Below are 26008 nucleotides of genomic sequence, written 5' to 3' on the forward strand. Positions count from 1 at the left end.
GTGTGTGTGTGTGTGTGTGTGTGGAGGGGGGCAGTGGGTACTTTAATCATAGGACAGGCACTTTCTGTGTATTACTCATATGATCAGTTATCTAACTTCTCCATAGTGTCAAAGGAATCATTGGATATAATCAACAGACTTATTTAGGTACTATGAGAGAGAAGGTAAACTATTTTTTTGTAAAAAATTAGTTGCCAATGTGGACAATGAACAAGAAGTAATTTATGTGTTACAACATATTACTATGGGATTACCACTACACGAATGGCTGGCACACCAAATGATGTGTGAGACTGTGTGAGCCAATACTATCTCAAATACTGTGGGCAGTATCAGAACAACAGGAGAAAAATGGAAGGGAATGAAATGGCTATGGCAACAGAAGACCAATGAGAGTGCCTTTTCTAACAGCACATCGCCTGCAGTGTCTCTCCTGGGCTCAATATTTCTGCAGCAGGCTTCTAACAACTTGTTGAGTCCATTCCACATCAGGTTGCTGCACTATGCCGGGCAAAAGGAGTCCAACAGGATATTAGCAGGTATCCCACCTCAGTGTAAACTGAAAACTCAACATACTCCAAAAGTAGTTATTGATGTTGGAAGATATAAAGAAACTGCATTGAGAATACAGACAAATTTTATAATATGAGAGCTCCACTCGCAGTACCTGAAGAACTCAGCTAGGGCTGGGTCACCTGTTGTTTCCATTTTATCCACAATATTTCAAGAACTTGGCAGAACACCCACAAGCAAACCATTAATCAAACCAACTGGAATAATTATAGGTAGCAAAACATTTGTGAGCACAGATTCAATAAAGAGATATCTGCTTATTTTACTGACTTTCACTGTACTGTAAATGCCGCATATGATAAAGTAAATAATATTTTAATATCTTACAGAAAACACCATGTCGTTCACCCAATTCTGGAGAGGTGAAAATTTGTGACGCAGCACTATGGATAATCCCCAAATAAAGAATTAATGGGAGTATACATTCATTTGTTGCACTAATAAAACTGTCATTGCAGACACTATTCAGTCAGAATATCATGCTGATGACAATGGAAGAATATGGTTAACAGATGCACAGGTTGTATATTGTTGGTGCAGCAACAACGCCCAATCATTGGTATCAAACACATAAATTTTTGTTACTACCTACCCTCAAGAAGGCTGTAAATAGATCAGTAAATATGATTTTATCTGATTTCTAATTAAATCCACAATTGCTCCACAGGAAACAAAGATGACAGCAATAACTGCAAATATTTAGACACAGATAATCTTGTACCAGAGTTTATACAATGTTTCTTGACAGAAAGAAAGATGGAAAATAAGCATGTAGATTTATTATTTTAACTGCTGACTTTCTGTGAGCAAATGAAGTTTTATAAACCTAGTTATAGCTCAGATAAAATAACTATGTGACTGACAGACAGCAATGCTGTTGGGGCAGCATTGCTAGCCATTTATTTGTGCTATAAAATTCTTTTATAGCAATTGATAAGTCTCGGCATGTACGTGCAAAACAAGCAGCACAGCATGCACATGGCAGTCAATAGAAACCTGTGACTGGTTGCCAACTGCCCCCTGCCCCGTCTCCCACTAGAATCGCATAAGTGTTTATTATTGAGTTAACTTAATTGAAGTATAACACCATATCTAAAAATGTGACTGTGATATTAGTGAAAGGGAGTTGGGATCAGCTGCAGCAGTAACTTAGTCATAGTGTGTTCCACTACTAACAATTGTAATGGTTTTGATGATTTCTTTTTTTTACCATTTTCGTTTTACTTGTCTGTTATACCCTCAAATCTATACAAATAGGGGCAAGCAGGTAAGACAAGCTACTAGTAGTCTCCCATCTTTACTCTGATAATGGTTTGTTTTTTTTTTTTTTTTTTTTTTTTTTTTTTTTTGGCCAAAATACTGGATAAATTGAAAATATAAAAATTCAGAAATTAAAGTTAGAGGCATACTTATCAGTCGCAAAAAGAATGCACTTTCTCTCTCTCTCTCTCTTTCTCTCTCAGAGATAGAAGAGGGGTGGGGGGATATAGTGAATCCCATTACTTTGGTGGCGATTTTCAAGTAACTTATTCATTAGGGGAACCAACAGACAGAAATTACAAATGTGTTAACAGAAGGTGTGCTGCTGATGGAGGGAGGGATAAGTTGTTCTAAATTCTGGGCTGATATAAAATAGAGATTAGAGTTTAATGTCCTAGAGGTCATCAGAGACTGAGCTCAAATTTGGGTTGTCAGAGGATGAGAAAAGAAACTGACTGTGACCTTTCCAAAGGAAACATCCCAGCATCTGCCTTAATTGATTTAGGGAAATCACAGAAAAATATATCTGGATGGTTGGACAGAGTGTTGAACTGTCGTTCTACCAAATGTGAGTCCACTATTGGATTGATATAGATACAAGAAACATGTAACACATTTTTACCAATGGATTACAGTAATACATGTGATATTTATTTTTATTCTGGAAAAACAATTCATGTCGCCCTTCAGGCAGACTTGTTCGAGACCTGACATATTTATATAATAAAGAGACGTATGGCTTCTAAGGATTTGAACATGTTCAACTGCCATCCATCTTTGTTCAGCATATTATTCTAGTTTGATAACCATCAGAGTTTCAATATTAATGACGGCAATACTGAGGATATTTAACTGGCATTACATACTGTTTGGATGCTGAACAAACTCTGAAATCCAAGTAACAATATGGATATTACTTTCACAATCTGGTTAATTGTGAGCTATCTGTCAGTACTTCTCAACTGAACAAAGAATTCTGATTCTGCAATACATTAATTAATGTAGAAGGTAATACTACAAGTGCAGCATTACGTAATGACATTGCATTGTGTGATAAATCACTGCATGGCCTATACATCTACCTTTCAGGTCTGTCACTTCCTATGAGGAAGTATTACTGTGATTGCTTTGTTGCCAATCTTAGGGATGATCCAATTGCTTTTATTGTGGTAACTAATTACCTCATGCTAATACAAGGCTTTTATTTCCAAGTCCCTTCAAGACGATCATGTTTCCCGACAGCAGTGGCATTTTTCAACAAGATGTGGCATGTCAAAAGGCCAGGAGCATGATGGCGATCGAACACATTTGGAAAGTCACTGAACGTGGCATCAGAGCTCATCACCCCCCTCCCTGAAATTTACGGTAATTACATGACTTGGGTGTGCAAGTGAGGCGCCAACTCCCTCCAGGAACCTACCTAGGTCTAATTGCTTCTGTGCCATGATGCATCGTCGCTGTTATCCATGCCATAACTGGATGTACCACCTATAAGGCAGTTGGCCATAATGTTCTGGCTGATCAGTGTAAATATACATGATGTAGCTATGATACTTACATTGTTGATGCATGTGAGAGTATCACTGAAATACAGCTCTTCTTCATAATAAAATGTGTTGTCCACCTCAGAACTATCAGCAGTGACAAAATGTTTTGATCACTAGCAAAAGCTGGGGAGAATATGATGACAGTCTGTCAGAGTGTATCAGAAAAGCAGTACCTGCCTGTACACTAGACAGTTATATCACAGAAACAACAAAGGACAATCAACATTTTACAGATCTACAACTACACTCTGCAAGCCACTGTGCAGTGCATTATGGGGATATTTCCCATAGTACCATGTATTAGTGTTTCTTCCTGATCCACTTGTATGGGGAGTGTGGGAAGAATGGGTGTTTAAATGTCTCTGTGTATTCAGTAATTCACCTAATCTAGTCCCTCCAATAATTATTGGAGTGATACATTGGGGGTGAGGGAGGGGGGGGGGGGGTGTTGTACCATATTCCTGGCTTCCTCACTTGATACTGGTTCCTGAAATTTTCTATGCAGGCTTTCATGAGATAGTTGGTGTCTATCTTCAAGCATCTGCCAGTTCAGATTTCTCAGAATTTTCAAGACATTCTTCCATGAGTGAATCAAATCTGTCACCATTAATGTGCCCTTCCCTGTGGTATTAGGGCCAAACACTTAAACAACATTCTAAGACAAGTTGCACACATGCCTTGTAAGCAGTTCCCTTTGCAGACAGATCACATTTTTCTTGTATTCTACCAATGAACCAAAGTCTGCATCTGCTTTAGCCATGACACCATTGTAATCTTTCCATTTCATATGCCTACAAACAACTGCAATCTGGTATTTGTATGACTTTACTGATTCCAATTATAGCACACTGATGCTGTAGATAGTGTGTTTCTGCAATTTGTAAAAGTCATAATTCTAAACTTTTAAAGGTTTAGAGCATGATGCCAATCTTTGAGCCATTATGAAATCTTACCAATATTCGTGCTAATTTTCAGCTAGTGGTTCATTATGATAACTGGATTGCCCACAAAAGAAGTCTGAGGTTATACCCAACATTGTCTGCCAGATCACTGACATATGACATGAATAGCAAGGGTACCAAAACACAATTCGGGGGCATGCCTAAGGTTATTTCTATATTTGTTGACAATTATCTATCCAAGAAAACAAAAATTACGAGGGGCATTTGAAAAGTCCGGGCAAAAATATGAACTACTTGCATGTTTGGGGTAAACCTTTTTTATTTTTCGACATAGTCTCCTTTTTGACTTATACACTTTGGCCATTGCTGCAATCACCTCCTCGTTTGAATAAAATATTTTCCTGCCAGTCATTTCTTCAAATTGGGGAACAAATAATAGTCCGAGGGAGCCAAGTCTGGAGATTATGGGGGATGTGAAATGAGTTGGAATCCTATTTCCATAAATTTTACGACCACAGCTGCTGAGGTGTGTTCTGGTGCATTGTCATGATGGAAAAGGACTTTTTTGTGGTCCAATCACCGGCGTTTTTCTTGCAGCACGGTTTTCAAACAGTCCAGTAACGATGAATAATATGCACCTGTAATAGTTTTACCCTTTTCCAGATACTCGATGAGTACTATCCTGTGCGAATCCCAAAAGAAAGTCACCATAACCTTTCCGGCCGAAGGACTGGTCTTCTCCCTTGGTAACCCATTGTTTAGATTATTGTTTGGTCTCAGAAGTATAGTAATGTATCCATGTTTCACCCACAGTGACGAAACGATGCTTGAAGTCCTGCAGATTCTTTCTGAACAACTGCAAACCATCGTTGAAACACTGCACATGATTCCGTTTTTGGTCAAGCGCGAGCAATTGCGGAACCCATCTTGTGGATAGCTTTCTCGTGTCCAAATGTTTGCGCAAAATATTACGTACCCATTCATTTGAGATACCCACAGCACTAGCAATTTCACGCACCTTAACTCTTCTGCCATCCATCAACATATCATGGATTTTATCAATGATTTCTGGAGTCGTAACCTCCACAGGGCGTCCAGAAAGTTCAGCATCACTTGTCCCCATATGGCCACTCCGAAAATTTTGAAACCACTTATAAACTGTTCTAATTGAAGGTGCAGAGTCACCGTAATGTTTATCAAGCTTCTCTTTAGTCTCCTGAGGCATTTTGCCTTTCATAAAGTAATGTTTAATCACCACATGAAATTCTTCTTCGTCCAATTTTTTGACAATCACTCGACTACCTTGGTTCACACAAATGCCAAACACAAAGAACTTGGTGTGTATTCTTTCCAAAGATACTACTAACTATAAATGACCTTGATATGTGCCAGTGGTGTCATTTCTCTGACTTTGCATGGACTTTCCAAATGCCCCTCGTCTATACATCTGTATCAAAAGTTGTTTATCTTTTGATTGTTTTCAATTGATTATTCAAAGCTGTGACATGAAAGTGTGAATCACATGGTTCTACACCAGACAGTTTTAAGTGCAAAAAGCATTCAAAAAATATCAAAACTATTCCCAGTTCATATCAGCAGTTAAACCTTTCCATACTGATGCCCATACAGGTTCCTACAAGTGAAAAGTTAAATAAAAAATTGAAATGAGTTTCAACGTGACAAGGAGGACTATTCCCTTGTGAGCACTGCTGATTTCAGTGCCTAGAGAATGAGACCATGGCAACTGACCAACTGGAGGAGACATTTGGAACTTACTATTTCCAGAAAATAAAGGTGAGCAAAAAAATAAAAAAATACATGTATGTAATAAGAAAATAAGATGTAAAATTCGATTCTGGATTATTGTGGCATAAAAAGTAAAGCAGCTAACAACCACATGGCTGGTTTAAATACTGATGTCCTCTAGTGAGGATTATGCAGCTGGAGGTTGCATGGTCTTATGTTCTTCCGATCTCAGAAGCAGCTTTCCCAGCCATTTATATTGGGCGTATGAGTTTCATGTGAATTCTGAACTGTGATTCAACTTGAAAGTTTTTCAGTACTCAGAACATACTAAAGCCGCAATTAATACTCAGTGAAAGTAACATTCATGACAACGTGAGAATTAAATATCAACATGGCATGGAAAATAATAGAAGAGCACACATGTTGCCAATGTAAAGATTAAGAAAACTCTGTTTTTTCTTCCAATTTTATATAAAAATTAGTATCTTTTCTAGCTGAATGCTTTTCAGACAACATTTTCCAGGAAACAACTGATTTGAGAATGTCTAAATCACTAGCCATAATTACTGACAATGTAATTTCACAGTATGATTATGGGAAGACAAAATTATCAATTTTATACTTCTGCTAAAAGAGGAGAAGAACTAAAAAAATATTTTTTTAACAAAACTGCCTCAGTGTTGTATTTTTTACATAACTTTTACATTTTACCAGCTAATAACCTTCTGAGTTTGTTCTACATGGCTATACACCTTAAAAATGACTCATTTCATTTGATAGTTTTAACATTGTATTATAAACAGAAGCAAAAAAAAAAAAAAAAAAGATGCTCACTGAAGAATATGTCCACAGATTCTGCTATATCTCTTGTGATGCCTGTGGCTTAGAGAAATCATGGTAAATATAGATCAGAAAATGTAGGTGCCTGAAATGATAAATCAAGCCAGGTTAACACAAACAACATACTGCTGTCCCACTCTCCTGGACAACTACTGGTACAGACCACTCTCCACACTTGCAGCTGGGTGAAAATATTAATGTGACAATGTATAACATTTCAGAAGTGTAATAGAAAACACTAAAAATGCTGTAGATTCTTTCTGGAACTGGTTTTTTTCTATGGCTACTTCATGCTGTTTGTCTATTCAGAAGTCATCTTGTTCAATTGTAGACAAATATGACAAATGATAGATTGAAAACTTGGTCTTGAAGCATATATCTTTCACAAACATACTGAGATGGTAATACTTACATCTGAACTCCCTACACAAATCAGCAAAGACTTTATTAATATCAGATATGTAGATTTGTTGTGATTTCTAACAACAGTACACCAAGCACGTACTTATCAAGAGGAAAAGCAGGTAGTTCACTCTTCCATGTAGTGCAGTGATTAGAAGGAAATAGGAGGCCTACTGTAAAGTAGGTTATTTACACCCAGGACACATCAATTTATGGCATTTAAAATTATTTTGTAAAAGTGCTAAGGATTTCACACAACTGATTTCATGCACATCTTTGAAAATTCTATAAAATTAAAATATCAGTACTATTATAAATTATGATTTTTGGTAACAAATGACCTACAAAGATGACAATTTAATTAAATCTAACTTTAATTTTCATGCTAGAAGCATTACTATTTACACTATAAATGAAGTGGACAATGATTTTCTAGTAGCATGGAAATTACTATAAATGCAAATACATGCATATTTAGTAAATGAAAGCTGTTTGTATATTAACATGCAATGTAAGCAGCACAATTTTGTATGTTAATATTAGAACAACAGCTGTAAGCAACAATGCAATAAAAAATCATGAAACAATTGAAATAATATATATTTACAAATGCAAACTCCAACCTTAACATCCAAAGCAATGTATCAAACATTTGAAAATACTTGCACAACCAAAATAAAAATAAAATAAACCACAACACAACATGTAAAAACATTGAAATTATTTGTAAAGATGAGAGACCACTTCCAATTTGTCACCTACCAACTCAATTTTTTTGTTCTTTGTTCCATTTTCAGTCATGAATGGTGGCCAAACATTTGTCATGGATCAAAATTATTGTATGTAAAGCAACAATACAAAATGGAATATTATGTAAAAACAAAATTTCAATCTGCCAGGAAGTTTTTAAAAAATACAGCTCCCATTGTACTATCAAGATTCTTTGTCTCCTGTATATCTTTGGTATATTACGATCTGACAACTGACACTTAAAATTTGAGAAGTTAGTAGTCAGAGGCAAAAGTGCACAATAACAAGAAAATTGTCAGAGGAAACAGTGTGAGATATTATAATTAGACAGGAACAAGGGGACGGTGCATGTTGCTGGAAATGACATACAGGGGAAACTGATAGGTAGAGGACATAAATATGAATACTTTGGTAAGAGACTGGGTGGAGCAATTGTCAAATATGTATGTGCCTCACTTTTGTACAGCTGCTCACAGCCTCAAAAAAGCAGAAGTGACAACAGCAGAGAAACAAGAAAAACAAATACAACTGTTTGCTGAATACTGAATGTCAGGGGGATTTTGTGAAGGTTACAAACATTGTTTTTGCAAGGAGATATGCGTGCAGCACAATAAGTGCGTGCATTAAAGACTGATCATGCATGTTAGGAGAATCAAGGAAATGAAAGTTTAGATAAAGTTATTTTCCACATATTGCCAACTGATTAAAATTTTTTGTAATAAGAATGCCAAATCTTCATTCATTACTGTGAACATTTCAGCTAATATGTTAACAGACTTGTGACTGTGAGAGTGAATACCACTAAAAGTTTATTAATTGCGCAGCTTAAAAAGACTGACCACTAATCTGTATGTTTGACTGTTTAACTGAAATGAGAATGTAAAATACACATTTTACATTCATTTCAGGTTACATATTTCATTTAGTGACTACATCTCTAAAAAAAAAAACTACAGTGGCATAAAAACTGTATATGCATTTTTCACATGTGTATTAATGTGTACTGTAGCTACCAGGCCTGTAAGTTTAATGAATGCATGTAACATGCTTACTTTGTAAGGATTATTTTCTACAAGCCAACAGGAAACAATACAAAGTATGTCAAATGTGTAAAGTTAAACTTCTGTCTACAGTTATATCACCTAACCAGAACTAAGCTAAATGCATTTCAGTATTTCTAAGCTCAAAATGGGCATTATCCTCAAAAGAGAACATAAAAACGTGTAAAAACATTAACATCTAAAAGTGGTTTTGGTTCTCTCTTGAAGAAAACATTTTAGGGGTACCAATTTCTTATGAGGTTTTCCCCTTTTTGCTTTCTTCTGTGACCTCCATGTAGCTTCAAAAAACCACATTCACAGAAACATTTAAGTTATTACTGTGAGGTCACTGTTTACAACATTCCATTTCATTAAATATCTTTTCGTGCATGTAAAGAGACCAACGGTAATAATACATATTATTCTGTCTGCTAAAGAGATAAATGGAAATAAAATTTGCACTTAAGTGTGGTCCAAAGCACAAACATACTAAGAACAATACTGGGAAAGTAGTCTTCATTCACACAGAAAAATTCTGTATCTTGCTCAGTTATTAGTGAGGGATGCAGAGACAAATGTTCAATACTGCTGCTGAATAACACCCAAGTAGTGTGAACATAATTTCAATTTGACATAATAACAACAATGACAATCAAATCTCCTGACTGATTACTACCAAGTTCTACTTATGAGTGTGTTTTGTAATGATAGTCAAACACACCAACTGACAACAGTGCAACAAACAATTCTTAGAATTCCACCTGCACAATATCATTTGAAATTATATTACTGATACCCTCCTCATCTCCAGTTAAGATGGGCAGAGACACTATCAGAAATCCCAAATTTATGATTAACTTGTGTGCAAGTTCTAAATGGTATTTTAAGAAGGTTGTGTCCCACAACTCACACATATTTGAAGAATATCAATAAACCTGCTGATAAAATTTCATTATTGAGCAACCAGTTTCATCATCAGATCCACAAAAACATACTAGATGATAACATAATGGTATCAAACAATAAAATCCCTGAACTTGTCACTGTTGTCAGATAGTAGAAAATAACATTGTCAATCACAAAAATGTGCACAACAGTGTATTCATTCACATTATATTAAACATCAGTAGAATAATATGGATTTACTATTTGACAACAATGATGAAGTCATGGATTTTATTATCTAATGCCACTGATTTTGTCACCTAGTAAGGTGTTATAAATGTTTTTGTGAACTTGATGATGGTCTATGGACTGAAACTGGCTGATCAGTAAACACATTCTACCAGCAGCTCTTGACAGTAAATAATACTATCTACTAAATGATATTAACTCATGCCAACAAAATTTCATTGTGACTGCAAATCACTGAAGTGTCACTGATATTATCTTCACAAATTTCAAGGCTGTTGTATTAAATGTGAATGAAGGACTTTCTCAGTGTTATTGGTCTCATGAATTTCATATTATAATATACAATACAGAATAAAACAATAAAAAAATGCAACAACTTACCTGTAGCCGATTGATGTGTGGTATGCGGAACACATATAACAGCAGGGACACTCTATTAAGTTGAATGCTGTCACTCCTTGTACATGATCTCTCTCTCTCTCTCTCTCTCTCTCTCTCTCTCTCTCTTGCTCCCTCCACACACACACACACACACACACACACACACACACACAGAAGGCTGCAGTAACCTGTCACTGCAATCTGATAACACTGTCACTGCAACAACAGGTGGCTGGAGCTGTCTGTGTGTTATGTATGTTAATTTGTAAACTTAAACTACAAAAATAATGGCTGCTTGAAAGTTAAAATAAAGCCTCCCTGCTGTTTACTTATATCTCTGCACCCTGCATCAATCTGCTACAGGTGAGTGGTTGTTTATTATTTCCAATCCTGAATTTACATTATTGTAATAAAAACTAGAATAATACCTACATCTGGGGCAAAGGACATTTAAGAAATGACAATGAAATGCATTTAGGTAGTTCTGCCTGATTATATCCTTAAATGTTCCCACAGACATGTGAATGAAGTAAGCATCTAAGACAGAAAACTGTTTGCTGCAATTACACATATGCCTAAGGAAGCTGGCAAAGCTACATTTTCAACAGAGAACAACACCTGAAGATTTATATACAGAAGACTAGTAAGAAAAAGAAAGGCAGAGAATATGGAGGCTGTAGGTGAGAAGTGTCTATTTGTGAAACTTATCAGTGAGGCATATGTTGCTATAGAAGGGTGAGACTGTAAATCCTTAGGATATAATATTTGTTTTTCTAAAGGAAGAAGAGTGCAGGTTCCATGACTTTGGGGGTTTGCTTTCACTTTCAATTTTTTTAATGGTTGCATTATTTTTGTTTCATGTTGTGGCCGTGATACCTGTGATAGCGATCTTGCAAGACCATTTGGATGTTCCCTCTAATACCATTTCTTCGGCCTGTTCGATTGAATCAATGTGTGTGTCAGGATCCACTGAAAAGGTGTTTCTGTGGAAATATAAAAATACACACCAAAGAACAAAACCACATCAATACAAAAATGAAGAAATGAAAGTAAATGAACTGACAATCCGGGCATCTGGAAAGCATAACAAGAGGAAACGTGGCACTGCAAGGGACAGTGAGCATTCAGCTGAAATAGTAGTCTGGAATTAAAATGACTGAGCTAAAATGTTCTAATTTTATTATATGCTTGTGCAAAAAAATGTTCTTCATGAGCATATAATCATTCTAATGAACTTGCTGTCTCTCATGCAGGATAAGGACAGCAAAAAATGCTAATATCTGTTCCAGAATATTACTAATGGAAATATGTTGTCATTGCATCACAATAGCATCTGCCAGTAATAGAACAGTCATTTTAATTCCTAACATAAGGAGACTAGGGCAAACACACATTCCACATCATGGGGGGGGGGGGGGGGGATGCACAGTGGGTAAGGATATGACAAAACAGCATCTTGCTTTCCCTTTCTGAACAGCAGCTGCTTTGCTTTAATGTAACAGGAAGAATTGCTCAGCACTATAAGTATATAAAATCTTATTTGCAGCAGTGTGAAGTTATGATACCTGCAAATATCTCGTGGCACAATAACCTAGGTAAGAGAGATAGCAATCAGTCTCATCTCCACGCACTTCTTATGCAAATTCTGATGACAGGAGTAATAAAATTAACTGTCAATGCAAGAATTATAAGCCACATCAAAAATTGTTTTTATTGTTCTGTTAAACAAGAAGGCCTGCTTTGAGATATCTTTACCCAGGGAAGATGCAGGTGTCTTGGGAAGAAAAGGCAAAAGGGAAGCATAAATGAAGGCAGCACAGTAGTCTGTCATAACAACAAACCTGTTATGGCTATTTTTGCTGACCACTTGCTGGTACCATCTAATACGGACTGTTTCACAGCTTTCATGTGCCCAATGTGACTTTTTTCTTCAACTCCAAATACAGCCCTGTGATAGTACATAAGCAAAAAATAACAGAAAGAAGATTCTATTCAAAACTGATGTTTTCCTCTGCCTAGTAGAAAACCAAATTATCCATTGCAGTCTTATGGATGATGACATATTGTTAATATTTTTATTCTGACAGTTTGCTAAGATATCTAAAAATTGATTCACACTGTGACTTAAAATCTCATTTCAGTTAGCACTATATAGCATTCAGCAAGACTGCTAAAAGTGTAAAATATTTGTAATATTCTATTGTATGACTATTCATTTTATTTTATTTTCATGTTATTGTACTACGAAATACTAAAATATACATAGAACAAGGTGCCTTCTAAAACAATTACAGTGTTCTCAGTATTTCAGTAAGTTCACTGCACAAGGTTTAAAAACAAGAAGTTCTTAAAAACAGGATACGTGTGAATATGGGAATTACTGAAACAGACAACAGCCATTGACAAGCCTGATGTGCAGAATAATTACATTCCAAATTCTGTTCAAATTACTATATGTTTATCTCTCATTAACACAATAATACACTTATTACATGTTAACCATATGTTGTTACTGATATTACTATTACTCGTCTGTACAAGTAACATCTCAATGAACAGTTGAGGTGCTGAGTCATCGATAAGCACATGAAGAAGACTGAAAATGTTGCTATCTTTCAGAGAAAACCTTTTTCAGAGCTATAGCGTATACATATACACACACACCTGCATAGCTACATTGTCCCAGCACAACATAGTCAGCTAGGACATTGTAGCTGTGCGGGCATATGAGTGTGTTTATGTAGGCTACTCTATAGCTCTGAAGAAAGATTTTTCCAAAAGCTACCAACATTCTCTCTTAATGATGACCTTCTGGGTGTTTTGCTGAGTTGTTTAAATTTTATGCATAATATTTCAACAACCAACCCACTTGTTGAGATATTGTAGATAAAATGGAAACAACAACTTGAAAGAACACCCGGAAGTACACTATTAATTATTCATGCCATGAAAACCTAAGAGAGAACAGTCAGTCTTTTTCATGTATCTATCAATAAGTCAGTACCTCAATTATTAAGCGATTTGTCACCCTTACTCCTTCTATAACTTATTATTCATTCCCACGTGGAATGTTTCCCTCCATTATATTCTTATTATTCATTTAGTCATACACCATAGACTGAAGTAATGACAAAAAAATGACTAACTATCATCTCAATTTTACACGGCAATTATCTGTATTATTAGTACATATTTTTTCTGCTTACCTTTTATTTGTCTTCATTCTATGCTAGTCTTGCTTCCCTGACAAATTATAAAACCAAATTTTTACAATTCTGCATTTTTCTTTAACATTATTTGAAGCTTTTGCTTATGAAAAATTGTGAGGCAGAACTGCTGGCTAGTCAAGTGTGATTATAAATGAAGTTACAGTTTCTAAACACTACAAAAAAGAACCACTGCTCAGAATTATGTCAAAAAATTTTAACAGAATATTATTGAAGAAGTGGGGAAACGATATGGAGGAAAAAAGTTAGCAAAAATGAAATACTAGATGGTACTGAAAGTGGCAGAACATACAAAATAAAGGATGTAGGGTACATGGCTGTTCCTCAGTTTGGACCTAAGACAGTCGGCATGACTGTCTCAATGCAGAATCGCACGCTGCTGGTAAAGCTCTTTTACAAGAATGGTAACACTGTCTCAGCAGCTCTGTAGTCGTTCGGGACAGTCAGAGGTATGAAAAAAGGCATTTGTCCGATGTCTGCCAAGTGTCTGGAGAAATTATAATGAAACTCAAAATGACAGGTTCTTTTGAAGTGCAGTATGGCAGGGGGAGGAAAACAATAGATCCAACTTCAGTAGAAGATGTTGTCACTGCAATGTAGAAAGGGAATTGTCTCAACTTTGGACATGCCTGTGAACATGGTGTGTTAAATGCTATGAATACCTCGCACTGCTATACATACAAAATTACCCATGTTAAGGAGTTGTTTCATGTGGACCTGCCACTAAGAAAAATGTTTGTTCTACAATTTGTTGTTCACACAAGAGTGGCAACGAATAGCCATGGAACATTCTACAGACAGATGAAGCCATTTCCATCTCCAAGGACATGTCAGTACACAGAATTATAGAATATGGGCAATGGAAAATCTGCTTGCATATCAATCGGTACCACTCCATCCTGTGAAGTTAACAGTGTGGTGTGGGTTGATGGTATCATTTATTGTAGCACCCCTCTTTTTAAGGAGATAGCTCCTCCAGATACTGTTACCTGTACTGTCACTGGTAAATACTAAGAGTCTTTTGCACACCAATGTCATTTCAACCATCCAACAGCATTGATCTACAGTTGGCATCATTTTTATGCAAGATGGCACACCTCTGCACACCGCACAGCCAGTGAAGCAGCTGCTGCATCATAATTTTGTAAATGCTAGAATTTCTCTACAGCCTGACTGTCCAGGTCACCTGATTTTAATTGACATGACATCTGGCTGTCATGTTATCTGAAAGATGCTGTCTTCAATGCTCCGATTGCAAACATACCTGAACGGAAGCCGTGCATTGCACTATGCATTCTTAATATGACCCCTGAGACACACAGATCTGTTGCGGAATATGCTGTTTCTCAATTTCAACTTGTGGCAGGAAACAGCAGACAGCATACTGAACATGTCTTACACCTGAAACTTCCTGGCAGATTAAAACTGTGTGCCCGACCGAGACTCGAACTCGGGACCTTTGCCTTTCGCGGGCAAGTGCTCAACCAACAGAGCTACCGAAGCACGACTCACGCCCGGTACTCACAGCTTTACTTCTGCCAGTACCTCGTCTCCTACCTTCCAAACTTTACAGAAGCTCTCCTGCGAACCTTGCAGAACTAGCACTCCTGAAAGAAAGGATATTGCGGAGACATGGCTTAGCCACAGCCTGGGGGATGTTTCCAGAATGAGATTTTCACTCTGCAGCAGAGTGTGCGCTGATATGAAACTTCCTGGCAGATTAAAACTGTGTGCCCGACCGAGACTCGAACTCGGGACCTTTGCCTTTCGCGGGCAAGTGCTCAACCAACTGAGCTACCGAAGCACGACTCACGCCCGGTACTCACAGCTTTACTTCTGCCAGTACCTCGTCTCCTACCTTCCAAACTTTACAGAAGCTCTCCTGCGAACCTTGCAGAACTAGCACTCCTGAATAAAAGGATATTGCGGAGACATGGCTTAGCCACAGCCTGGGGGATGTTTCCAGAATGAGATTTTCACTCTGCAGCGGAGTGTGCGCTGATATGTAACTTCCTGGCAGATTAAAACTGTGTGCCCGACCGAGACTCGAACTCGGGACCTTTGCCTTTCGCGGGCAAGTGCTCAACCAACTGAGCTACCGAAGCACGACTCACGCCCGGTACTCACAGCTTTACTTCTGCCAGTACCTCGTCTCCTACCTTCCAAACTTTACAGAAGCTCTCCTGTTTTAATCTGCCAGGAAGTTTCATATCAGCGCACACTCCGCTGCAGAGTGAAAATCTCATTCTGGAAACATCCCCCAGGCTGTGGCTAAGCCATGTCTCCGCAATATCCTTTCTTTCAGGAGTGCTAGTTCTGCAAGGTTCGCAGGAGAGCTTCTGTAAAGTTTGGAAGGTAGGAGACGAGGTACTGGCAGAAGTAAAGCTGTGAGTACCGGGCGTGAGTCGTGCTTCGGTAGCTCAGTTGGTTGAGCACTTGCCCGCGAAAGGCAAAGGTCCCGAGTTCGAGTCTCGGTCGGGCACACAGTTTTAATCTGCCAGGAAGTTTCATATCAGCGCACACTCCGCTGCAGAGTGAAAATCTCATTATGTCTTACACCTATTGCACGACAAGCCTGGCTGTCCAAATCACCTGATCTTAATCCATGTGACCTCTGGCTGTGGGATTATTTGAAAGATGCTGTGTTCAGTGCTCCAATTGCAAATTGAAGGCATGCATTGTGCAATGCATTATGAATACGATCCCTGAGACACACCAGTCTGCTGTGGAACATGCTGTTTCTCCATTTCAACTTGTGGTAAGAAACAGTGGACAGCATACTGAACATGTCTTGTGACTGTTGCACAACAATTGAAAACCGATTTCTTTGCTGCTTTTTATGCTGTTTTTGGCCTCAAAAAAATTAAAACCTGATGTCATTCTTGCTTCCTACGCAGTTTTTGGCCTCAAGACAATTAAAAATCATTTTTGCCCTTCTGATGTGGTATGACCTTAACACGGTGGATAGGCTTACCTAACTAACAGTGCCACAACCGTTCAATGCCACACTAGTGCGGTCATGCACATCGCACAGTACTGTTGGTTTAATGTGCAACTCACACTGCAAGTGTTGTACTGTGATTCAACTGTCATTTATAGCTGAATCCACTTACTTTATGACGCTTACAGTGCCATCTATTGGGAAAATTTTCATACCCCCCCCCCCCCCCCCCCCCACCAATAGCACTTTCCTCTTCTTTGATAAGTTTGATATCATTCTAAGCAGTGGTTGTTTTTAGAGTGTTTTGAAGCTGGAACTGTAATTATAATCATCCTGTTCATACAGGAGGTGGACAAAAATATGGAAACACCAAAAACAAAAGACATCACCATGCCTATCATGGTATACAAAAACAGTTACCATACAAAAAAAATCTTCCGGTCATCTCAGAATGGATGAGTACAGTTCCTCGACGGTTTTCAAGGGAATCTTATACCATGCTTTCTACAAAAACAGAGCAAGCTCACACAACAGTGATGAAGGTGGATAGCGATCATGTAATGAAGGTGGATAGTGATCATGTAAACCTTCTCTCCAAAGTTGACCACAAAGGCTAAATAATGCTGTGATCTGTTGACTGTGGTGGCCAGGGAAGAAGCAACAATTCATCCTTGTGTTCACAAAATGAGTCCTGGATGATGCAAGATGTGTCAATAAAGCCCATGTTGCCTTGAAATATACCATCATCACTGGGGAACAACTACTGGTGATGGACCTGATCAGCCAAAATGGTCATATAATCCTTGGTAGTAATGGATCCTGGCACAGTACCCATGAGGCTGCCCAAATCATCACCAAACCCCCACCATGTTTCATTCTTGGGGCATAAACTCGACCACAAGTAGGAAACCATTTGATGTTTCAGCTTACCCTGCAATTCCATGATTATGGAGCTCCCACCATGTTGTTTTAGTGCAGACATTCCAATTCAAAAATAACAGTGAAATGCATAGCTACAAAAACAGGAGACAAGATGATCTTTTCTATTCTGGATTAAATATGACTTTGGCATAGAAAGGGGTGAATTATGATGCCACATAAATCCTTTGTCATTTGCCAAATGACATTAAAAGTCTGACAGATAGCCAAGCAACATTTATTTCTGAATGAAAACTCTTTCTACTCAGTAGATGAATATATAGATTTGAAGTAGTATAAAAAAATTAATTACTTATTTTGTGTAAAAAAAACTTTTGTTAAAGAGACATGTTCCATATCATTACAAAATGCTGTATTCGTGATCTATGGAACAAGTATTTATATAATACAGTGTAATGTAACATGGTTCATTAGTGCTACATTCAATTCTGTACTGCATTTTGCAGGTGTTGTCCTCTTGTTTCTCATCACTATCTGTCAGGGTCACTCAACACACACTTTTGTCTGTGTTGTGACTTAGTGGATGATGCTTTTTTCTCTTTCTCCATATACTGTCTAAATCTTTGAAGTAGTGCCTCTCGAAACACCAAATACTTTGGCTACCTTAGTTATGGAAGCTTCACCATACAAGCACTGAAAGTTTGTCCATGTTCGAATTCACTTAGCTTCACCATCACACACTCTCAATTACACAGGGCACTGTCCTGACAATGGCTGACACTTGCAATGTATTGAGGACATTGCACAGGTGCCTTTTATGGTTGAACACAACAGCGCAACCTGCTGGATTGGCTAACATCTGCATTTATCTTCATGCCAGCATTTCTCATGATGTTTCCATATTCCTGTGCAATCCTTGTGCCTTTGGGAGAATAAATACTAAATACTGCTGATAAATATATATAAAAGTACACACACTATGTAATATATCAGAACTATTAGTTACTTCCTCAGGAAGGAGAGAGCAATGGACTGGGGAAGGTTGAAATGGAAGGGTAGGTCACTCAGATTCAAAGATGGAAGTAATTCACATGTTGTGAGGATAACGAAAGGCAATGGGAAAGAGGGGAAGGAGGGGAACATGGATGAAAAAATGAAAGCAGTAAAGAAGTAATGAGACATAATAAATAAGAAATTAAAAAAAAAAAGATTGTAACAATGAACCTGAACTGGAAATATTGCATCACAAACCAATCCCAATTCACAACTAACAGAGTGTGCATCAATCCCTTCCTTGAATAGTTCCAACCCATGTTGCAAAGGGAACCTCCTCCTTGTCCCCAAAATCATCCTCCCTGCCATTCATGGAACACTCACTTAAATCCTTCATGAAAAACTTTACTCAATCTATCCTGAGCTATTTGTGACCCGAAAGCAGACTGCTCTATCATTATCTTCCCTATGGTCAAAGGATCCACTAGTGTGGTGTTCGATTGTGAAGAATGTGTGGCAGATTGGCATCATCAGCTCTCTGACAACTTCACTTATAAGATTGTTCCTAATGACTCCATTTCTTCCATCGAAAGTGAGCTGTAGAAAATCCTTAAAACAATAGCCCCGCCCCCCGTCTATCCACTTAAAAATATACACAAAATATCCATCCTGACCATCCTGTTGTAACTAATTTCAACTAATTTTGAAGTGCTGCCAATCACACTTTAGCCCTGGTTTTGCTGCACTTCTAATCCCTCACTCTGGTGCTCCCATCCTGCAAAAAGACACCAACCACATCTTGAAATATCTCATATCCATTCCCATCCCTCTTCCACCTGGAATCCTCCTCGCCAGTACTCCTGAGACCTCAATTTACAATAAAATCCTACTCACATGTGGCCTCTCAGCCTTTTCCAATGGCAACCAACAGTCTTTTTAAAAGCATGTTTTTTGTCACTTCCAGCAACTTCATCATATCCCATCATTATTTCATCTTTGCAGGTCAGCCCTACAAACAAATCAGGAAAACCACTTTGGGAACCAGGCTAGCCCCATTTTACTGGTATTCCAATTTTTTTATGGGCTGCATGGAAGAAACGTTTCTCTTGATCCAGATGCTGGGCCTCCTGGCTTGGCATAGTTTTATTTACAACATTTTTTTGGTCCAGACTCATGATGCAGAGGATCTCCTCCACTTCCTACAACACCTCGACCCTTTTCCCAACTCAAATTCATCTGGTCATTTTTAAAATTTTCAGAAACTTCCCCTGACACTTCACCTCACTAAAACCATGGACATTTTTTATCAACCAGGTTGTGTCTGCTGCATTTTGTTTCATATAGAAATGACCACCATTAAACTGGCTGACCACATTAATGAACTTAAAAGCTTGAAGACAACCATATCCAAGTTGCTGAGCGTGTTCTTCAGCATGAACTAAATGACCCTGAGTGTCTGCTATAACACATGGCTTATTTGGAACCACCAATTTTAGTTTCCCTGAACTCCATCATGGGAACTTGCCTTCCATCACATTCTCACATCCCAACACTCTCCTAGACATAATCTTCATTAGAACATCTTGCCACCCCCCCCCCCCCCCCTCCCCCCGCCAACACACACACACTCGTTATGCATTTTTGTTTTCCTCCCTCCATTTTTTCTCATTTTCCGTTTTCCTAGCCTTATTTACACTATACATTGGTCTTTTGCTAACCCATCTTTACTTCTCACTCAGTCTTTATCTTCTATGAACAGAAGTGCTTGACAAAGTGCTATCTTTGACCTCTTATTCTCTCTGACTCCTTCCCCTTAATCTGCCATTCCTTCTTAACCTTCCCCATCCTAACCAGCCCTCTTTCCTGAGAAAGGAGTTAATAGTTCTGAAACAAAGGATAGTGAGTGTATTGTTATATGCAGCTATTGGCAGGCAGTACTATATATTTTATATCCTGAAGGTAATCACTGGTTAACAACTCTTTTTTTTAATATTTCCAGTTTTATTAAGTGAATTTTCCTTCAGATACAATTAACAATTTAATTCTCATTCATCCAACCAACAAATATGCATTAAGAAGTTCTGTAGCTAGCTACATACATTCAAATATATTGAACAATTATCTTTAATAAAAAACTCTTAAAGATAGTTCTGTCTTAAGTGATTCTTATTTCACTCATATAACCCATTCTGTCTTTCTGCATGTTCCTTCCAGATGTGCATGTAAAACTGTGTATCTGTTTAAGGAAAGTTTATAATTATTATATTTTAATGAATAGCAGATCATTCTCTGCACTTTTCTTATCTGTTTGCATATTTTGACGCTTATTTTTCATTCTCATGGGTTTTTTTTCCAATTTATGCATAAAAGTTTACTGTGTTACTCATTTTGTTTTTATAAGAATCTAATTTACCGTAACACTTTGTTATAGTTTTAAATTATCTTTGGTTATATAATGACGCTAAACAATGAGTTGGATGTGAGGAAACTAGAGGTATCACATATTTAATTGATATTATTCAAGAAATTCTTTCATCCCATCATGTTAAGGAAGCTTTAGATAATATGAACCGTGGTGTTTCACAAACTTTTAATTGGTGAACTGTCAAATAAATGCTACATAGGTAAGTCTGTTGAAGCACAGTTGCAACAGTTTCCCCATTGCACATAACAAAGGTAAATGTGAAAGTTTCAAACTGTGCATGAGTGTGTGTTGCCACCCAACCACCTGTCATTTTGACAGTGATAGCAGTAGCAGGTAATTAGTAAGAACAACACATATATGACTCATTCTGGGAGGGGGATTAAGTGTATATTCTCAGTTAGCAGGCTACTGAACAAAGTGAACGAAGTATTTCAGGATGATAATTTTAGTATATTCAATGGAAACAGCAATGAAAGGGGTACTTAGGGTTATTTTAGTGAGGCTAGGCTCTGATAGACATTGGTATAAGAAATGTTGGTGTACATAGTTCAGAGGTGTTACAGGGTGCATACAGGGACAAGGAAAAAAAAATCTCAGATATTTCCAAGATTTCCCAATTAAAAGATACAATTTTTCCCTTGTGAAAATACACTTTTTCCATGTTAATTGATAGTATACTTCCCCTTGGCACTGTAGAACTTATCAATCCTCTGAATGGTTAAGGTTTAATATATTGGCGTAGAATTTCCCGCCACTTTAGAAAACGAAACCAAAACAAAAAAAAGACAGTTTGGAAAGACCTTTGACGTGCAGCAACATGTACACTGCATATTTTTGTATCATGAAATTGTAACTTTGAATTCCACAAAACACAGCATGTCAGTTTCCAAAGCACTAAAATCGAGATTGTGGTGCCCTGTGTGAGGCAATCACAGCCATGTTATGTGATCTCACCAGCCGTTGACTACAGATATTAAGAGCATAGGACACATGATGCAGTCGGTCAATGGCAACATCAATGTTAAGCAGCATGAACACACAAATAGTAAACGTTAATGGTTTAAATTAATAAACATAGTGCAGCTAACCCCCCCCCCATGAACCATGGACCTTGCCGTTGGTGGGGAGGCTTGCGTGCCTCAGCGATACAGATAGCCGTACCGTACGTGCAACCACAATGGAGGGGTATCTGTTGAGAGGCCAGACAAACGTGTGGTTCCTGAAGAGGGGCAGCAGCCCTTTCAGTAGTTGCAAGGGCAACAGTCTGGATGATTGACTGATCTGGCCTTGTAACAATAACCAAAACGGCCTTGCTGTGCTGGTACTGCGAACGGCTGAAAGCAAGGGGAAACTACGGCCGTAATTTTTCCCGAGGGCATGCAGCTTTACTGTATGATTAAATGATGATGGCGTCCTCTTGGGTAAAATATTCTGGAGGTAAAATAGTCCCTCATTTGGGTCTCCGGGCGGGGACTACTCAGGAGGATGTCGTCATCAGGAGAAAGAAAACTGGCATTCTACGGATCGGACCGTGGAATGTCAGATCCCTTAATCGGACAGGTAGGTTAGAAAATTTAAAAAGGGAAATGGATAGGTTGAAGTTAGATATAGTGGGAATTAGTGAAGTTCGGTGGCAGGAGGAACAAGACTTCTGGTCAGGTGACTACAGGGTTATAAACACAAAATCAAATAGGGGTAATGCAGGAGTAGGTTTAATAATGAATAGGAATATAGGAATGCGGGTAAGCTACTACAAACAGCACAGTGAACGCATTATTGTGGCCAAGATAGATACGAAGCCCACACCTACTACAGTAGTACAAGTTTATATGCCAACTAGCTCTGCAGATGATGAACAAATTGAAGAAATGTATTATGAAATAAAAGAAATTATTCAGATTGTGAAGGGAGACGAAAATTTAATAGTCATGGGTAACTGGAATTCGAGTGTAGGAAAAGGGAGAGAAGGAAACATAGTCGGTGAATATGGATTGGGGCTAAGAAATGAAAGAGGAAGCCGTCTGGTAGAATTTTGCACAGAGCACAACATAACCATAACTAACACTTGGTTTAAGAATCTTGAAAGAAGGTTGTATACATGGAAGAACCCTGGAGATACTAAAAGGTATCAGATAGATTATATAATGGTAAGACAGAGATTTAGGAACCAGGTTTTAAATTGTAAGACATTTCCAGGGGCAGATGTGGACTCTGACCACAATCTATTGGTTATGACCTGTAGATTAAAACTGAAGAAACTGCAAAAAGGTGGGAATTTAAGGGAATGGGACTTTGATAAACTGACTAACCCAGAGGTTTTAGAGACTTTCAGGGAGAGCATAAGGGAACAATTGACAGGAATGGGGGAAAGAAATACAGTAGAAGAAGAATGGGTAGCTTTGAGGGATGAAGTAGTGAAGGCAGCAGAGGATCAAGTAGGTAAAAAGACGAGGGCTAGTAGAAATCCTTGGGTGACAGAAGAAATATTGAATTTAATTAATGAAAGGAGAAAATATAAAAATGCAGTAAATGAAGCAGGCAAAAAGGAATACAAACGTCTCAAAAATGAGGTCGACAGGAAGTGCAAAATGGCTAAGCAGCGATGGCTAGAGAACAAATGTAAGGATGTAGAGGCTTATCTCACTAGAGGTAAGATAGATACTGCCTACAGGAAAATTAAAGAGACCTTTGGAGATAAGAGAACGACTTGTATGAATATCAAGAGCTCAGATGGAAACCCAGTTCTAAGCAAAAACGGGAAAGCAGAAAGGTGGAAGGAGTATATAGAGGGTCTATACAAGGGCGATGTGCTTGAGGACAATATTATGGAAATGGAAGAGGATGTAGATGAAGATGAAATGGGAGATACGATACTGCGTGAAGAGTTTGACAGAGCACTGAAAGACCTGAGTCGAAACAAGGCCCCCGGAGTAGACAACATTCCATTGGAACTACTGACGACCTTGGGAGAGCCAGTCCTGACGAAACTCTACCATCTGGTGAGCAAGATGTATGAAACAGGCGAAATACCCTCAGACTTCAAGAAGAATATAATAATTCCAATCCCAAAGAAAGCAGGTGTTGATAGAGGTGAAAATTACCGAACTATCAGTTTAATAAGTCACAGCTGCAAAATACTAACACGAATTCTTTACAGACGAATGGGAAAACTAGTAGAAGCCAACCTTGGGGAAGATCAGTTTGGATTCCGTAGAAACACTGGAACACATGAGGCAATACTGACCTTACGACTTATCTTAGAAGAAAGATTAAGGAAAGGCAAACCTACGTTTCTAGCATTTGTAGACTTATAGAAAGCTTTTGACAATGTTGACTGGAATACTCTCTTTCAAATTCTGAAGGTGGCAGGGGTAAAATACAGGGAGCGAAAGGCTATTTACAATTTGTACAGAAACCAGATGGCAGTTATATGAGTCGAGGGACATGAAAGGGAAGCAGTGGTTGGGAAGGGAGTGAGACAGGGTTGTAGCCTCTCCCCGATGTTGTTCAATCTGTATATTGAGCAAGCAGTAAAGGAAACAAAAGAAAAATTTGGAGTAGGTATTAAAATCCATGGAGAAGAAATAAAAACTTTGAGGTTCGCCGATGACATTGTAATTCTGTCAGAGACATCAAAGGACTTGGAAGAGCAGTTGAATGGAATGGACAGTGTCTTGAAAGGAGGATATAAGATGAACATCAACAAAAGCAAAATGAGGATAATGGAATGTAGTCGAATTAAGTCGGGTGATGCTGAGGGAATTAGATTAGGAAATGACACTCTTAAAGTAGTAAAAGAGTTTTGCTATTTGGGGAGCAAAATAACTGATGATGGTCGAAGTAGAGAGGATATAAAATGTAGACTGGCAATGGCAAGGAAAGCTTTTCTGAAGAAGAGAAATTTGTTAACATCGAGTATAGATTTAAGTGTCAGGAAGTCATTTCTGAAAGTATTTGTATGGAGTGTAGCCATGTATGGAAGTGAAACATGGACGATAAATGGTTTGGACAAGAAGAGAATAGAAGCATTCGAAATGTGGTGCTACAGAAGAATGCTGAAGATTAGATGGGTAGATCACATAACTAATGAGGAAGTATTGAATAGGATTGGGGAGAAGAGAAGTTTGTGGCACAACTTGACCAGAAGACGGGACCGGTTGGTAGGACATGTTCTGAGGCATCAAGGGATCACCAATTTAGTATTGGAGGGCAGCGTGGAGGGTAAAAATCGTAGAGGGAGACCAAGAGATGAATACACTAAGCAGATTCAGAAGGATGTAGATTGCAGTAGGTACTGGGAGATGAAGAAGCTTGCACAGGATAGAGTAGCATGGAGAGCTGCATCAAACCAGTCTCAGGACTGAAGACCACAACAACAACAACAACAACAAAGTGCAGCTAAAAGAAATGCTCAGCTTTTATGTATAACATTGGTTGTTTTTTGTGTGTATTACATTTTAAGATATGTCACACAAAGGTGCAAGTAAAATTTTAAATAATGACATAAATGCCTGGTCTTCTGGGCTCGAAATTCTTATAAGTGGCTGGTTCTCAAAGTCGGTATGGTTTTCAGGATGTGAATTTTCTTGGAGTACCAGGACTATATTTTCTCGAGTTTGGTACTTTATTAATGTGTAATGCCATACATGCCAGAAGAGCCAATAATGTGGAATGAAACACTTTGTTTCAAATAAACAGACTGCCTCAGTGAAAAAGATTAATAAAAGCCAAATTTCTTCTATTCTATTCTATTCTACAAGATACCTGTGACGTCATAGATCACAATTTTTCTTTGTGAATCCCTCCTGAGGTATAATGGAGATATGCCGGAATGGTGTCTCCTATACACATGAATTGAGCTACAGTTGCACATGTTATGAATGTTGAATTAAGTAATGAAACTATGGCATTAATAATTTTCATATCTTAAGAAGGAGCTATGATCACAACGAGAAAGTTTACAACAAA

General features: G+C 38.0%; 1 protein-coding gene across 1 annotated transcript in view; it reads right to left on the bottom strand.

Annotated features, from left to right (window-relative positions):
* LOC124805294 (protein unc-13 homolog B) overlaps positions 1 to 26008 on the bottom strand; it is a 473759-nt gene that overhangs the window by 356968 nt on the left and 90783 nt on the right. The window contains exon 5 of the mRNA XM_047265806.1: positions 11452 to 11558. Coding sequence (XP_047121762.1) covers positions 11452 to 11558 — 107 coding nt within the window. The remainder of the gene's footprint in view (positions 1 to 11451; positions 11559 to 26008) is intronic.

The sequence above is a fragment of the Schistocerca piceifrons genome, chromosome 7 (assembly GCF_021461385.2).
Source record: "Schistocerca piceifrons isolate TAMUIC-IGC-003096 chromosome 7, iqSchPice1.1, whole genome shotgun sequence".
NCBI classification, from domain to species: Eukaryota; Metazoa; Arthropoda; class Insecta; order Orthoptera; family Acrididae; genus Schistocerca; species Schistocerca piceifrons.